Here is a 15,904-nt window from a genome sequence, read left to right on the forward strand (position 1 = left end):
GTCTGTGGTGGTGAGAAACAGAAGAGGCTCGGCAGAGTTGAAATTGTGAGCTGAGATGGAGAAACCGGGGCTTTTTCCACATTGTGCTCCAATTCCGTTTGACAGTTGGTTGCTGATGACTAAATCACACATGAGCAATTTTTAAGGCAAGTGATAGTAGCTGGGGGTTCAGATACTGTCTACAGTTACACATTGAAATTAAATGACTAAAATTTTCCTGACAATGATTTTATGATAATTTACTCTTGGAAAGTGTTTTCAAATTCCTTTGATTCTGATATGAAATGACAGTTTCAAACTAAAGCCCACGAGCTTCTGTATTTTGCTAACAATAAGAATGTCAACTGAGTGACAACGAAATTGCTTTACTCATTTAAAGCAACAATTTTGGATGTATAACGAGAGCGGAATCTGCAATTAGTGATTACAGTTACAGACCAATTATCCACATCTTTCCTCTTTGTAAGAGCAGATATTTGGTATGAAAAAAAAACCATTATAGTCTGAATCAAGAGCCAAACCAGACATGTGAACGTACAGCTGGCTGGAATTCTTTGTGTGATTAAATTCCTGCTGCGATGACATAACAATGAATTTAATCCAGAAATGTAAGGGACGGCTTGCACCCACCAGCAGGAAGCATATTCCAGATTAGCTTTCCAGTAGATTATCGCATTAAAAATTATGCAGAGTTTTAGAAAAATCTCTTTCAGTGCGAACCTCTAACCTCAACAGTTCAAGAATACACCAGTGGGTAAGCATTTGCTGCACTATGAATGGCACTGGAACAGCTAAAAATAACAAAAGCATTTAATAAAATAAAGCGTGTATGCAATCCCAGTGTCATCCATTAATAAAAGAAACCTAGAGGAGAGACATGTCAACGGAGTAGGAATTGAGCTCTGGAATCAACACCTGCCGAGCACAAAATAATAGAAATAACAGGATAATAGTAATAATAGAAAAAACATCAGTAAAAATTATTTTGTGATGTAGCTTATTGGAGAGAATGATGATTACATTTGGCTAATAATAGCAAGATTTTTGCACTTGTGCAACTTGGATATATCCATATCTGCAGGGGAACAAACGTCTTGCACAGAAGAAGCCTAATGTGTAAACACTGAACCCAGGAGATACAAGTATACCGACCCCTGCTCGCCACCTCTCACTGAGGACGACTTTACAGACCGTCTTTAGGACATAGGCTTCAAAACCCGAGCTGTGCGTTGAAGAAAGCATGACTATATACAACTGGCATCTCTCAGCCTGGTGCAATAGCTCCAGCTGCTGCTGTTCGAAGTGCCAAGAACCAGTTTGGATCTGACTGCCCAGACCTCCCCCCCGACTGCTTCCCCATTCATATTGCATCAGACACCAGTGGACCCCCCAGCCAGTAGGAAGGGTGATTGGCAGGGCTGGCCTATGGGGCTGTCTCTGGTTGAGGTCAAGTATTGACCAAACTCAGGTCATCTGCAGAGCACGTCTCCATACAGAAATCTAAAATATTTGATTAGGCTTCATCAGATATGGATTTTAAAAGGATTACACTTTGGTGGGAGGTGCATGCTTATAGGTCATAATTAAGCGGGGATCCTGATTGCTTTCCAGAATGCATTAGCCTTTGCAAAGGATGTACCACCCGAGAGCTTTACATTACCTGACTCTCTTATCAGCAAGATTATAGAAAAAATGAAATGTGGATATACCATCTTATTATGTGACGCCACCTGCAGCCATAACTGTTTTTGATCGCTCCAGAAGGTGATTATGTGAAGATTCTGTCAACATTAAGGTGTCATGGCCACACAATTTCATGCAATCATGAAATGATAAAGCGGGATAGGAGACATCAAAATGAAGGCCTGGTTCAATAAAGGGAGGAACAAGTGGCTGATGACCCCGACCACTAGATGCCTGTTGCAACACTTTTATTTTTTGGGTCTGTTCTGAGAATTCATGAGTCAGCTTGTCACATTTCATGTTACACAAGATAGGATAACACAAGATGTTTTAGAAGAATATACTCCAGTAAATTCTCTGCAGTTTCTTTAGTGTGTTATGTTGCATGACCTAGTGGAGAGGCCGTGTTAACAGGGCAAGAAAGATTACCGTCGGCGTCTCCAGCAGATTTTTCATGCCACTGAAGATCCAAACATTTGAGCAAGAAGGGAGCCCAAAGTGATGATCAGGCGAAAAAAGATGGCCCTCTATGTTTGCTGATCGACTGTTGAGATTTGAGTAAAATATCAGTGGACATAATGGTAAATGTGATGCAGCAGACAAAAAAAAAGGTTCAAGGTGAGTCAAGCTGCAGTTTGTATGAGGACAAAATGAAAGATTCATTCAGACGCCAGCAGGCCAAAGAGCTTTTGGCACAGAGATGAAAATTGAGCTCACTCAGCTGGAACGTAAAGGGCTGTGTCAATCATAAAGTGGGCAGAGCTCATCACCTGTCTGCCTGCACTCCATCTTTCAGTTCTTTCAGTGTTAGGAGTAGGATACAGAGAAATTCAGTGGCATTTGGCCAATAAATCACTCCGACATCTCAATTCAGCTCTGCTTTCCATTATTGCGTCAGAACAGATTAGATGCCATTGTAATCTGTCTGTCTGCAGTTTGCATGTTACTCAGGCTGCATGTATGAAAACATGACCTTATGCATAATTTTTTCTCCTTGTAGCGTAATAGTCATGTGTTTACAGTGATCGTGCACCGAGCTTCGAGTGCAGCCAAGCATGGGCGACCTACAGCTGAGTGATAATGCACGATGCATTCAGGCACAGACAGTATGGGAGCCGCTGCTGCTGATACTGCGCTCGTGTGCTGCTCACACCTGTAAAGGCTCAGGGATGTGATGCATATCCTTTTTTGTATGTTAGTTTCGGTTGTCAATGAAAACTCTGGGTGTTTGATTTATATTTAAAATTTCACAAATACCAAAAAGATATATTTCTGTGAAAAAATGTGTTGATGAGAGATTGTGGACAAAAGGAGAAAAGCACAACTTAATTTTGTAGGCAATAATTAAAAGTTAGGACAGGGGCGACAAAAACATGAAAAGTGATAATAATACATTTTAAAAAACACACAGTGGAACATCTGATAACTAAGATGTTAATTAGTAGCATTATTTGGAATAAACAGACATTTCCTGAGAGGTTGCAAATTTAATAGAGACTAGAAGAGGATCACCACTCTGAAGGACTGCGTGTGCAAACGTCTCACAATTATGAAGAATTTTTGGTACATAAACAAGTAAATGTGAGGTTCGGCCTCTCAGGAGCACTCTCTCTGCGATCAGGAAAACAAGTAAAAACTCTAAAATGCAAACAAACAGATGCATAATGCACATTTTCGAAATGCTGATATCTCCTGGGTGCTCAGCACTCAAATCTATGTGAGCTATGAAACTACAGCTAAGCCCTCAGTGGCTGAAAACACCTAGAAATGTTGTTAAAAGGAGAGGTGATGCAACCAGAGGTAACTTGCCCCTCATCTCACCTTTCTGAGACATGTTGCTGGCATGAATTTAAAAATGAACATACTAAAATGTGTTTCTGCATTTTTAATTCACATTTTTTCAGCTTTTTTGGAAACGAGACTGGACTCAATGTTAATGGAGGTCAGGGGTCAGGGCTTTAACACAATGAAGTGAAGCAATAAATAAAATGTACAGCTCTCCATTTGACAATGAGACTGTGAAGCTTCCCAACACCAACGAAAAGCAGTGCGATGACGGTTACAGTCATCTTCTTTCAGCTATAGTGATAAGAGGCTCTTGTTTAGCCCATGAGTGCTCTGAAAAGACTGGACTACTCGCAATCTGCCGCAGTTTCTAAGAAAGCTTTCATCTACAGCCCATGTGATGATGCTCTAGTTCACCGTGATTGATGGTATTGAATCTGCATCAGTGCTTACTGGCAATTCAAATTATATGAAAGAGGCATCACAAGAAGATTAAAGACGCCCAAAATCTGCCTGCTCGTCTGCTCAGCACTGTGAGCAGATTTGGCAGATGCTGTGTAATTTTGGTTAATAACATATTGTGTGTAACAGAAGTGCACTATCGCACTGTATAATATAATTTTGTGAATAGAAATTATTGTAAAAAACAGTAACTGCAGACCTCCAGCAAGAAGGAATTGGTGTTTGAGGATATTTTTTATTATGGAAACCGTAATTAATAATGACACTAGACCGTGTCTGCTGGTTCTAAATCCAGTATGCGGATGGATGGCAGCTCAGGATATCAGCATATTGTCTGCCTACACAGAAGAAATTTGATGAAAGTGGGTCTGTCTCTGCCTTATTTAGAGTTTTCTGTTCTGAAAGGGATTAAGAAGCTGAGCGTATTATGTAGACAGCTTGTTAATCTGTTTATTCCTTAAAAAATGAAAGAAAGGAAGACAAGGAGGTAAACATATACACAGTGAAATAAAAATACGCTTTCAGTCCAGTTATTTCTGCCATTATATTTATCTGACATCATCCATGTAAGAGAGCAAACTTCCAGATCGTTGTGCTCCCAGCTGTGCGAGGCTTAATCCTCAAATAATTTACATAGTTCAAAAACAAGACTATCCCCTCCTCTTTCAAATCCCTTATTCTGTTTCCTAGATATACATTTTAATATCTTAAACCAGTAACAGAGATATGCCTTATTATTAGAAACCGAAAAGAAAAATTATTTCATTAATTTTTTTGTATTTCATTTTGATCAATTAATTTTAATTTCAGCAGGTGGTATCACACTCGAACAGATTGAACACGGACTGAACAGTGGGAAATACATGATTTAAACCTCCCTATACCACAAAATATTTTTTTTCATTGTAAATAGCTGTGTTATACTTGGTGAGACTCTAGAACTTAAAGAAATATACATATTTTTTTAATTATTAGTAATTGTTTGTATGTACTGTTAACATATACTGTTTTATCAAACAGCCTGAGCTTATTAATATTAAAAACATTTCACCGTAATTTTGACAATAATTCTAACAATGTTTTGACATTTTGTTAAAATTAAAAGTACGGTATGTTTTAGGTAATATACAGTTGTAAATCGTAAATTCAAATGAAAAAAGCAGGAAAGATTGCCATTCATACAGAGTTATTATGTAAATTGTAGGGTGATTCATTGTAAATAATGTTACAGATTTCTCCTGTTGTTTTCAAAGACAATGTGCCATATTACAGTACATTAATTTATTTTCAACATATTAGCAGTGTAAAAATAAAAGCAAATCACCATTTTTCAATTTACAGAAATGTAATGTCCATATTACAATAAATTACTCTTTTTGATTTAATGGTAATTTACCATTTTACAGTTATTAACTGTCATTTTTATGTACATTTCTTACAGTGAGGTTCATTTTCAAACTCAAAGAGCCCTCATCAGATCCCCCAAAACGTAGTAATACTGCTGGTGGGTGGAGATAGAAACACTATTATAAAGTTCCCTGAAAATCTCGTCCTATAAATGTTTTTCTCGTCACTGTTCAATGCCAATATTTTAAAACTCAGATTTCAACTTCACTAATAAGAACAACACGCTCTGCCAGGAACCCCGTGAGGTTTGTTAGTCTCATTCAACCTTCATCTGGTATAACAATTAATTGCAAGTGCAGATAAATGGCTCATATCAACATCCTTCTAGCCTGCTGGCCTCTCGGGCGCTTGTTTGTGCAGTGAAGCTCCTATATGAATGAACTGGAGAGGGATTCACACGTTTTACTGAATGCTTAAAAGCATTTTCTGCAGATTTTACTAAACTATTCTTGCACAAAGGGCGGATTGAGGATTTCCTTGAGTACCGTGTTTCTTCTTCCTGTTCACTCTGTACTGATGATTGTCTGCAGGCATATTAAACATCAACACTGTAGGTGTTACTGTTACCAGCATCACTGATTACGTATTGTTCCCAATCAAAACACTTGCTTATGGCATTAAGACAAATCCCCTCAGCTTCAGCGTACACTGGTGAGTTTGTGGGTGTAATCTTTGTTTTCTCGTTTCTTATTCTTCTCCAGAATTTACATAGGTACTGGAAAACTATCATATAGAGCAGTCGTGCCTCTCAGGCCTTTGCATACATGTGGGTCGCATAATTACGTTAGTCCTTCCAGACTAACCGGCAGTGTTTAACACTATGGTCTGGATTATTAAAAGGTTGTTTTGAAAAGTGTTTCCTAAATGGCCTTCTGGCTTTTTCAGAACTCACTGGTTAAATATTTCTTAGAGGAACTGATGGTTTCTTCTGTGTCCCAGAAGTATGCCATTACATGAGAGTCACAGCCTGGGGCTACAGTCATCATGCCAACTGTCACAGTTTGTTGTCTCAGTAGTAAATCAGCTGAGTGCATCTCTCTTGTCAACAGGATGGCCTTTCGGAAGCTTGGTCTGCAAAATGAGCGGCATGGTTCAAGGCATCTCTGTGTCAGCTTCTGTCTTCACGCTCGTCGCTATTGCTGTTGACAGGTAACGTAGATGTATTTTATCTTTTAAGCTGCTTTTGAAAAATATAAAGGTCGCAGCGTCTTTTATGCAATTTGTTCAATATGTGCTTTCCATGAATTTGTGTAATTAAGTACTTTGAAGTCTTGTCATGATCCTGGGCTTTTTGTGAGCTTGTGATTCCTTTTAGTTGTAAGAGTCTCTCGTTTGGAATCTGTTTGTACTATTTTTATATTCTCGTCCTCCTTTGTCATCCCTCTGTCTCCTCAGTCATGTCCCCCCATCTGTTTGGATTTCTTTTTCTATGTCAGTTCGGTGTTTCTTGTTTCGTGTCAAGTTTGTATATATCAGTCAGTCACCTGTTCACTTAGTTCCTGTTTAATTTGCCAGTCCCTTGTCTCATGTGCTTTGCGTGTAGCTTTGTTTCACTCTGTCATGCTTCCCCTGATTTAGCTCAGCTGTGTTTCCCCGGTGCGTTACATCTCCCAGATTACCTCTTGTGTATTTGAGCCTTCAGTTCTCCTGCAGTTCCACCCCCAGCTTTATTTAAAACAGTCTTTTAGAGTGAATGATATCATTAAGCTTATGACAAAGCTCAGATGGGTAATAATAATAATAATAATAATAATAATAATGGGGTGCCGAGAGAAGAACTGTGGTACTGCATGAGGAAGTCAGAGGTATGTGAGGGGGCATAGGAAAGACAGTGGTACAGTGTGAGGAGTGACAGATGAGTTTAAGTTGAGTGTGGGATCGTTTGTAGTAGGGATGGACAGGTTGACAAGTGAGGCTATGCAGGAGTTTCTGTGGACTATGATGTTTGCAGACAACTTTGAGATCTGCAGTGAGAGTTGGAAGCAGATGGAGGAGAATCTGTAGCGGGGAGGTATGCTCTGGAGAGAAGGGGAAGGAAGGTCTGCAGAAGCAAAACAGAATACATGTGTGTGAATGACAGGGACGCAGAAGCAAAGGTGAACATGTAAGGAGTAGAGATATTGAAGGTGGATGAAATGAAATACCTGGGGTCAAGCATCCAAAGCGATGGGCAGTAAACAAGAGAGGCGAAGAAGAGTGCACAGGCAGGGTGGAGCAGGTGGAGATGAGTGTCCTTCTATCACAAGAGTGAAAGGGAAGGTTTATAAAATGGTAGGAAGACCTGCTGTGGTGATGGCACTGATAAAAAGACAAGAGGTCGAGCTGAAGATAGTAAAACTTAATTTGGACAGACCAGGAAGGACAGGATTAGAGGGACAGAGGGCTAGCTCAGGTTAAAAAGTATGGAGACAAAGGTAGAGAGGCACGGGTAAGATGGTTTAGGGATGCTGGAGATACTGGACAAAAGATTTTGAATATGAAGCTGCCAGGCAGGAGGAAAAGAGTGAGACTCTAAAAGCAGCAGCCCAAACAAGAAGACGTTGATGACAGTAGGCAAGTAAATGGTAGTGCTCTGATGCAAAGAAACAGGAAACTGCAGCTTCAGAGTTCTGAGATAATTTTATGGGGATTATCAAAATTCCCATAAAATCCCCTTGTTTCTATACTTTCTGCGGCCCATCTGGCCTGAGTTGGGCACCCTGCTGGCCCCAAACACCACAGATAGCTGACATACATCTATTTGTGTCCTCTAATCGTGGATTACACGCATGTCAGTGACGGAAACAGTGGATCCTGTCTCCTCTTTTGTTATCTCGTGTGTGCAGAAATGCACCTAAGCCATCACAGTTAGTTACGTCCTCTTGGTGAGTGTTACAGGAGATTTGTACCATTACAGTAACAGAGTGCATGGGCTGAACAACTACTGAGCAAACAGAGAACCTTTGTCTTCATCCGGTCGTCCTTCTCTCACCAGTCAGGGCAGATGGCCCCGCCCCTCCCTGAGCCTGGTTCTGCCGGAGGTTTCTTCCTGTTAAAAGGGAGTTTTTCCTTCCCACTGTCGCTGAAGTGCTGCTCATAGGGGTCATATGATTGTTGGGTTTTTCTCTGTATCTATTATTGTACGATCTATCTTACAATATATATAAAGCGCCTTGAGGCGACTGTTGTTGGGATTTGGCGCTGTATAAATAAAACTGAATTAAAAATTGAATCGAACCAGAGAATCGCCTTAATCTAACTTCTCTCAGCCTTTGGGTATTTAATAGCTGAGCTATTATACCAATAATTTTTTTTTCATTCTCAGACTGTTGCTGTTTTTGCCTCAGCAGGAAATGGAAATGCTACGGCAGTGTTTCCCAACCTTTTGGAGCCGCGGCACATATTTCACATTAGAAAAATCACACGGCACACCACCAAACAAAAGTGTCACAAGAAGCATATTGATCATTTTTCACCAGGCACAGTGGAATTGGCTCAGTTTGTCCCCAGTATACCTTTTTTGCTTTCTTCTGACCACTACTCCTGCCTTCATCTGGGTGAGAATTTTCTCCGGGACCAGGTCGGATTGACCACTTTTCCTTTTCAAATATGTATCTATTGCTATTACACGCTGGTTATCTCACTCACAGCATGACATTATGTAATTTCTTCTTTGTCTTCTGTTTTACTGGCGGTTGGCAACCCATTTACAGTTTTTTACAGACGCTAGGACACATTTCTCAATACTTAGGTCACTTTTGCAAAACTCCTCACACAGTGAGCACAACAGAAGTCTATGTGGGCTAAACTGAGGACCAGTTATCATTGTTTTGGCACAAAATGCATTCAGTGACTACATCTCTCAAATTTCATGAATTATCTTCTCACTCAGACACAACAACTGCCAAAAATCTTTGTACGTACAGGACATTTTGCATGTGCTTACATACTGTTTTCAAAACTGTTAAACTTATGGCCAAAACAATAACACAATGCAAAACTTAAAAAGACAGCAAAATGCAACAGCAATATTTTATTGAAACATATTTTAAATCTAAAAATGCAGTTTAACCAGCCACAGCTGATTCTCATTGTAGATGAACATCTGCACAGGTGTTACTCCTCCAATTGTTCAACTCCTTCAATTCTGGCAGCCAGAAGATTCTTTCCCAGGTGTGTTGCCCTAGATGACATAAGATGTGATGTGGATGAGAACCTGTGGCCAAATGGAGAAGACCGAGTAGATTAGCATTACTATTGTATGTGTATCAGTGGATGGTGTGTATACAAATTCTTGTATTTTGGGATTACTTAGTGCAGAAAAATAAAAATACATAAACAAATATTAACGAATTCTGCATGATGTCTGATTCATTCCAGTAACATATATTGAAATTATAAACAGAGATGTGTCCTTGTTTTACACAAGAAAACACTGTAATGCTACATGTTGTTAGTGTTTTTTAGGTCATTGTTTTGTGGGTGACAAAGTGTGTTTGTCGGCTGTCAACCTTTGCTAGTGTTCTGGAAGAATGAGTTTATTTGAGACCTGAATGAAGTGTTTTGGTAGTTGTAGTGCATTTTGAATGTGAAATGAACTGCTTTGCCAAGCTGACGGTCAGTTAGGAGGATTGTGTGAAGAGTTTTGCAAAAGTGACCTAAGTATTGGGAAATGTGTCCTAGTGTCTGTAAAAAACTGTAATAAGAGCAGGTAGTTGTGCTGCCCTCTAGTGGAAGAGAATGTAGTTGTTACTCACACCGATCACTTAGAGTACTAATCAGGTGGAACCGGATAATCTTCCACGGCACACCTATGTGCCGCAGCTACGGAGCATCTGTCAGCTAAAGGAGGAAAGATTTTCTCTTGGGTGCAAAAGGAGACCAAAAACAATCCTTAAAATTGCCTGTAGTGCAGGGTTCTTCATAATGCTTGAAGTTGGAGAATATTGGACTGCAGGCATTAGATCACAGAGACACGTCTGTAAAACACTGCCAGTCTTACTTAGCCATAAGTGGCGGCTGTGTTAAAATTTTATCTGCTTGTTTCCCTCAAGTGGCAAAAATAATAATAATTAAAAAACAAAACAACTATCCTGCCCCTTTTTTCAAATCCACCAAATGTCAGTGAAATCCGTTTTGTGATGTCTTGTTGAGAAAGACATACGCTGGACAGGCTTGTGCAGCTTTATTATCTTTAACTGGCACATGTCTTCATTTGAATTGCTTCATTGCCGTCCACAAAGATGTCAACAGTCGGATGTTAATCCTGCTTAATTGCTTTACAAACCAAAGCAAGAGGCTTTAGAATCCAGTCTGTCGCCAGCACTCGAGCCCCACAAAAAGCCCCACATCCTAAGTGGAGTTAGAAGGTGTAAATATGAGGGTGACAAAAGCTCTGCGTGGTGTAAACTGACAGCGCTGTATATTATCATCTCTCTGTCCTCAGACACTAGACATGCAGCGATATCACTCCATCACTATTTGATATCACTAGAGGCTGTCTGTGCCTCTGGGATGGACAGATTTTGAAATGCTTTGACATACAGAATTGAAAGTCACCTTCAATATCCATCAGCTACATACTTAGAATTAAATTTGAAAGGACAAGGAGACACAGAGCTGTGTGTTGTCACCTTTGCTGTCATTGTTCAGTGAGCCAGTAATCACTCAGTCTCATCTTCTGTGCCTTCACCTTACTGCTGTCACATTACACAGCACTGTATCATCATGACTAATTTAATACCAAAATATCTTTTCAGTCTACGAGCAATTCATTTTAAACTCCGAGAGTCATGCAGGTTGAATGTTTGCACAGCATCTCCAGTTGGATTGAAGCTTTTGATTATATGTTGTTGTGTTACCGTGAAGTCAGTGGGCAAGACATCTCAGACAATGGCTGGAGAAAAAGGCACAGAAGAAGGAGGGCATTAGCATTTTTGAAGTACCCGGCAGTGACATTTGTAAACACAGAAAAAGCAGACTGGCCCGGGGGAACTTATTTAGTCACTCGTTTATCCAGCGCTGCACGGTGACAGGCATCAAGGGAAAAAAGGGCTTTACTTCACAATGACATCCACAAAGCAAATTAGCCACACCAAAATAAGTCCAACTGAAACTTTTCAAATACAGTTTGCATGCTTAGACACAATGCAGCTGACATGACTGTCAGATACTGCAAACAAATGGAAAGTGATGGTGTAATGTTTGCATGGAGAGGTGAGAACACGACCATATAAGCTGATTTCTAAATGAATTGTACACTGTAACTATAGCTGGCAAGTGCTCACTTCAGAAGGAGTCAGCACAGAGACTACAAGCCCATTATCATCAATGGAGCTCCAGTGGAGAGGGTGCAGTCCTTCAAGTATCTTGGTGTCCACATCTCCTCAGACCTGACATGGGCTGCCCACATTCAGGTCCAGACCAAAAAGGCTAGGCAGCGCCTGTATCACCTACGACAACTGAGGAAGTTCAGGGTCTCTCCAAAGATCCTCAGGATTTTCTATACAGGCACTGTGGAGAGCATCCTCACACAGAACATGACATCATGGTTTGGGAACAGCTGTGTGAAGGACCAAAAAGCTCTCCAGAGAGTGATCCGTACAGCAGAACGCTGCTGCAGGATTGCTCTCCCCCGGCTTCAGGACACCTACACCAGGAGATGCCGGACTGGAGCAGATACTGAAGGACCCGTCCCATCCTGGCAACAAACTGTTCCAACTTCTGCAATCTGGTAGAAGGTTCAGCATCATCCGGGCAAGGACAGAGAGACTCAAGAGGAGCTTCTATCCCCAAGCCATCCAGGCCCTAAACACACACACCCGCCCTCTCACATCATCTATAACTGACTGAGACAGGACTCTTCCAGACACTAAACCAAGGCACAATGTACATTTCAAATTCCTTTAATTTTAAATATGTTTATATTGTCTATCCTGTAAAATAGTCAGATGTCTATTCATATTAATGTACAGAATTCACCTGCTTGCTGCTACTACTGCACATTCACCCAATGTATATACTACATATATATATATACACTACATCTACATATATACATATACACATATATCTACATCTACACATATACATATATACATACATACATATATATACATATATATATATACATACATACATATATATATACATACATACATATATATACATATATATATATACATACATACATATACATACATATATATATATATATACATACATACATATATATACATATACATATATATACATATATATATATATACATACATACATATATACATATAAAAAAAAAAAACACCCAGCGCGCCCCTGCGGGCGGTTTATCCTTCAAGCTCGGGTCCTCTACCAGAGGCCTGGGAGCTTGAGGGTCCTGCAGTATCTTAGCTGTTCCCAGGACTGCGCTCTTCTGGACAGAGATCTCCGATGTTGTTCCCGGGATCTGCTGGAGCCACTCGCCTAGCTTGGGAGTCACCGCACCTAGTGCTCCGATTACCACGGGGACCACCGTTACCTTCACCCTCCACATCCTCTCGAGCTCTTCTCTGAGCCCTTGGTATTTCTCCAGCTTCTCGTGTTCCTTCTTCCTGATATTGCTGTCATTCGGAACCGCTACATCGATCACTACGGCCGTCTTCTTCTGTTTATCTACCACCACTATGTCCGGTTGGTTAGCCACCACCATTTTGTCCGTCTGTATCTGGAAGTCCCACAGGATCTTAGCTCGGTCATTCTCCACCACCCTTGGGGGCATCTCCCATTTTGACCTCGGGACTTCCAGGTTATACTCGGCACAGATGTTCCTGTACACTATGCCGGCCACTTGGTTATGGCGTTCCATGTATGCCTTGCCTGCTAGCATCTTGCACCCTGCTGTTATGTGCTGGATTGTCTCTGGGGCATCTTTACACAGCCTGCACCTGGGGTCTTGCCTGGTGTGATAGACCCCAGCCTCTATGGATCTTGTACTCAGAGCTTGTTCTTGTGCTGCCATGATTAGTGCCTCTGTGCTGTCTTTCAGTCCAGCTTTGTCCAGCCACTGGTAGGATTTCTGGATATCAGCCACCTCCTCTATCTGCCGGTGGTACATACCGTGCAGGGCTCTGTCCTTCCATGATGGTTCCTCGTCTCCCTCCTCTTTCTTGGGTTTCTGCTGCCTGAGGTATTCACTGAGCACTCGGTCAGTTGGGGCCATCTTCCCAATGTATTCTTGGATGTTCCTTGTCTCATCCTGGACTGTGGTGCTGACACTCACCAGTCCCCGGCCCCCTTCCTTCCGCTTAGCGTACAGCCTCAGGGTGCTGGACTTGGGGTGAAACCCTCCATGCATGGTAAGGAGCTTTCTTGTCTTTATGTCAGTGGCTTCTATCTCCTCCTTTGGCCAGCCTATTACCCCAGCAGGGTACCTGATCACGGGCAGGGCGTACGTGTTGATGGCCCGGATCTTGTTCTTACCATTCAGCTGACTCCTCAGGACTTGCCTGACCCTCTGCAGGTACTTGGTGGTTGCAGCCTTTCTAGCGGCCTCTTCATGGTTCCCATTCGCCTGCGGGATCCCCAGGTACTTGTAACTGTCCTCTATGTCTGCAATGTTGCCTTCTGGTAGTTCAATCCCCTCAGTTCTGACTACCTTCCCTCTCTTTGTTACCATCCGACTACACTTCTCCAGTCCGAACGACATTCCAATGTCATTGCTGTATAGCCTGGTAGTGTGGATCAGTGAATCGATGTCTCGTTCACTCTTGGCATACAGCTTGATGTCATCCATGTACAGGAGGTGGCTGACAACTGCTCCGTTCCGTAGTCGGTATCCGTAGCCAGTCTTGTTAATGATCTCACTGAGGGGGTTCAGGCCTATGCAGAACAGCAGTGGGGACAGAGCATCTCCTTGGTAGATCCCGCACTTGATGGTAACTTGTGCTATGGGCTTGGAGTTGGCCTCTAGTGTTGTACGCCACATCCCCATTGAGTTCCTGATGAAGGCTCTTAGGGTCCCATTGATCTTGTACAATTCTAGGCATTCCAGTATCCAGCTGTGGGGCATTGAGTCATAGGCCTTCTTGTAATCAATCCAGGCAGTGCACAGGTTGGTCAGTCTGGTCTTGCAGTCTCGGCTGATTGTTCTGTCTACCAGTAGCTGGTGTTTTGCACCTCTGGTATTCTTGCCAATTCCTTTCTGTGTCCCGCTCATGTATTGACCCATGTGCCTGTTCATCTTAGCCGATATGATGCCTGACAGGAGCTTCCATGTAGTACTGAGGCAGGTTATTGGTCGGTAGTTGGAGGGGACCGGTCCCTTCTTGGGGTCCTTGGGGATCAGGACCGTCCGGCCTTCAGTTAGCCATTCCGGGTGTCTCTCGTTAACTAGCAGCTGGTTCATTTGTGCTGCCAGACGCTCGTGGAGTGCAGTCAGCTTCTTCAGCCAGTAGGCGTGAACCATGTCGGGCCCTGGTGCTGTCCAACTCTTCATACTGGAGACCCTTTCTTGGATATCTGCCACTGTGATGGTTACTGGACCCTGTTCAGGGAGGTCGCTGTGGTCTGCCCTCAGATCCACTAGCCACTGAGCATTGCCGTTATGGGTTGCATCCTTCTCCCATATGCTCTTCCAGTATTGCTCCGTCTCCAGCCTTGGTGGTGCTGTTCTCTTATTGTTCCCTTGCCACTGAGAGTACACCTTTGCTGGTTCTGTGGAGAACAGCTGGTTTATTCTCCTGCCTTCTATCTCTCTGGTGTACCTCCTCAAGCGGCTGGCCAAGGCTGTGAGTCTTTGCTTGGCAGTTTCCAAGGCCTCAGGTATGGACAGCTTGCTGTATTTCTTAGGCACCTTATTTGTCGCACCTTTCTGCAACTCCGTTAGTTGGCTAACCTCCCTCCGTGCTACTTTGATCTTGCCCTCTAGCCTCCTTCTCCATGGAGGGTACTGCCCCTTGTGGCTGTTCAACTTGTAGCCAAGCATCTCACTGATCACTGCTGCCGTATTGTAGATCAGCTTGTTAGTGTCGGTAATCGTGGTTGTAGGTATTGCCCGTAGTGCTGCATTAACATCATCTAGCAGACCTTCTGAGGGTACTTCACGTAATCTTGGTAACCGGCTACGGGGGATCCAGGTTTCAAGCTTGGCCATGATCCTATTTTTCAGGTCAGCTCCTCTCGCACTCAAAGAGAGGAGCTGCTCTCACAGCTAGAGATATATATATATATACATACATACACATATATATATATATACATACATACATACACATATATATATATATATATATATATATATATATATATATATATACATACATATATATATATATATACACATACATACATACATACATACATACACATATATATATATATATATATATATATATATATATATATATATATAATGTTCTTCCTCTACACCCCCCATTTCTGCACATGTCGAGGAGCGTGTCAGGCTACATTTCACTGTGTGTTATACTTGTATAACTATGCATGTGACAAATAAAGAACCTTGAACCTTAAAGAACACATTTGTGCTTCTTAAGGCTTTGAACACAAAGGAAAATGACACAAAAATAGTCCTTGTAAACCTTAATGTCCTAAT

At 41.8% G+C, this 15,904-nt stretch overlaps 1 protein-coding gene across 2 annotated transcripts in view; it reads left to right on the top strand.

The window, feature by feature from the left end:
- Window positions 1-15,904, top strand: part of npffr2a (neuropeptide FF receptor 2a) — a 38,698-nt gene that overhangs the window by 14,138 nt on the left and 8,656 nt on the right. For both annotated transcript variants that reach the window (XM_085295587.1, XM_085295588.1), the window contains exon 3: window positions 6,387-6,486. In XM_085295587.1, the coding sequence (XP_085151713.1) occupies window positions 6,387-6,486 (100 nt within the window). The remainder of the gene's footprint in view (window positions 1-6,386; window positions 6,487-15,904) is intronic.

This window comes from Mchenga conophoros, linkage group LG12, assembly GCF_057382185.1.
Source record: "Mchenga conophoros isolate Kocher_MC1m ecotype Shallow Benthic linkage group LG12, M_conophoros_male_GT1.1, whole genome shotgun sequence".
Taxonomy (NCBI): domain Eukaryota; kingdom Metazoa; phylum Chordata; class Actinopteri; order Cichliformes; family Cichlidae; genus Mchenga; species Mchenga conophoros.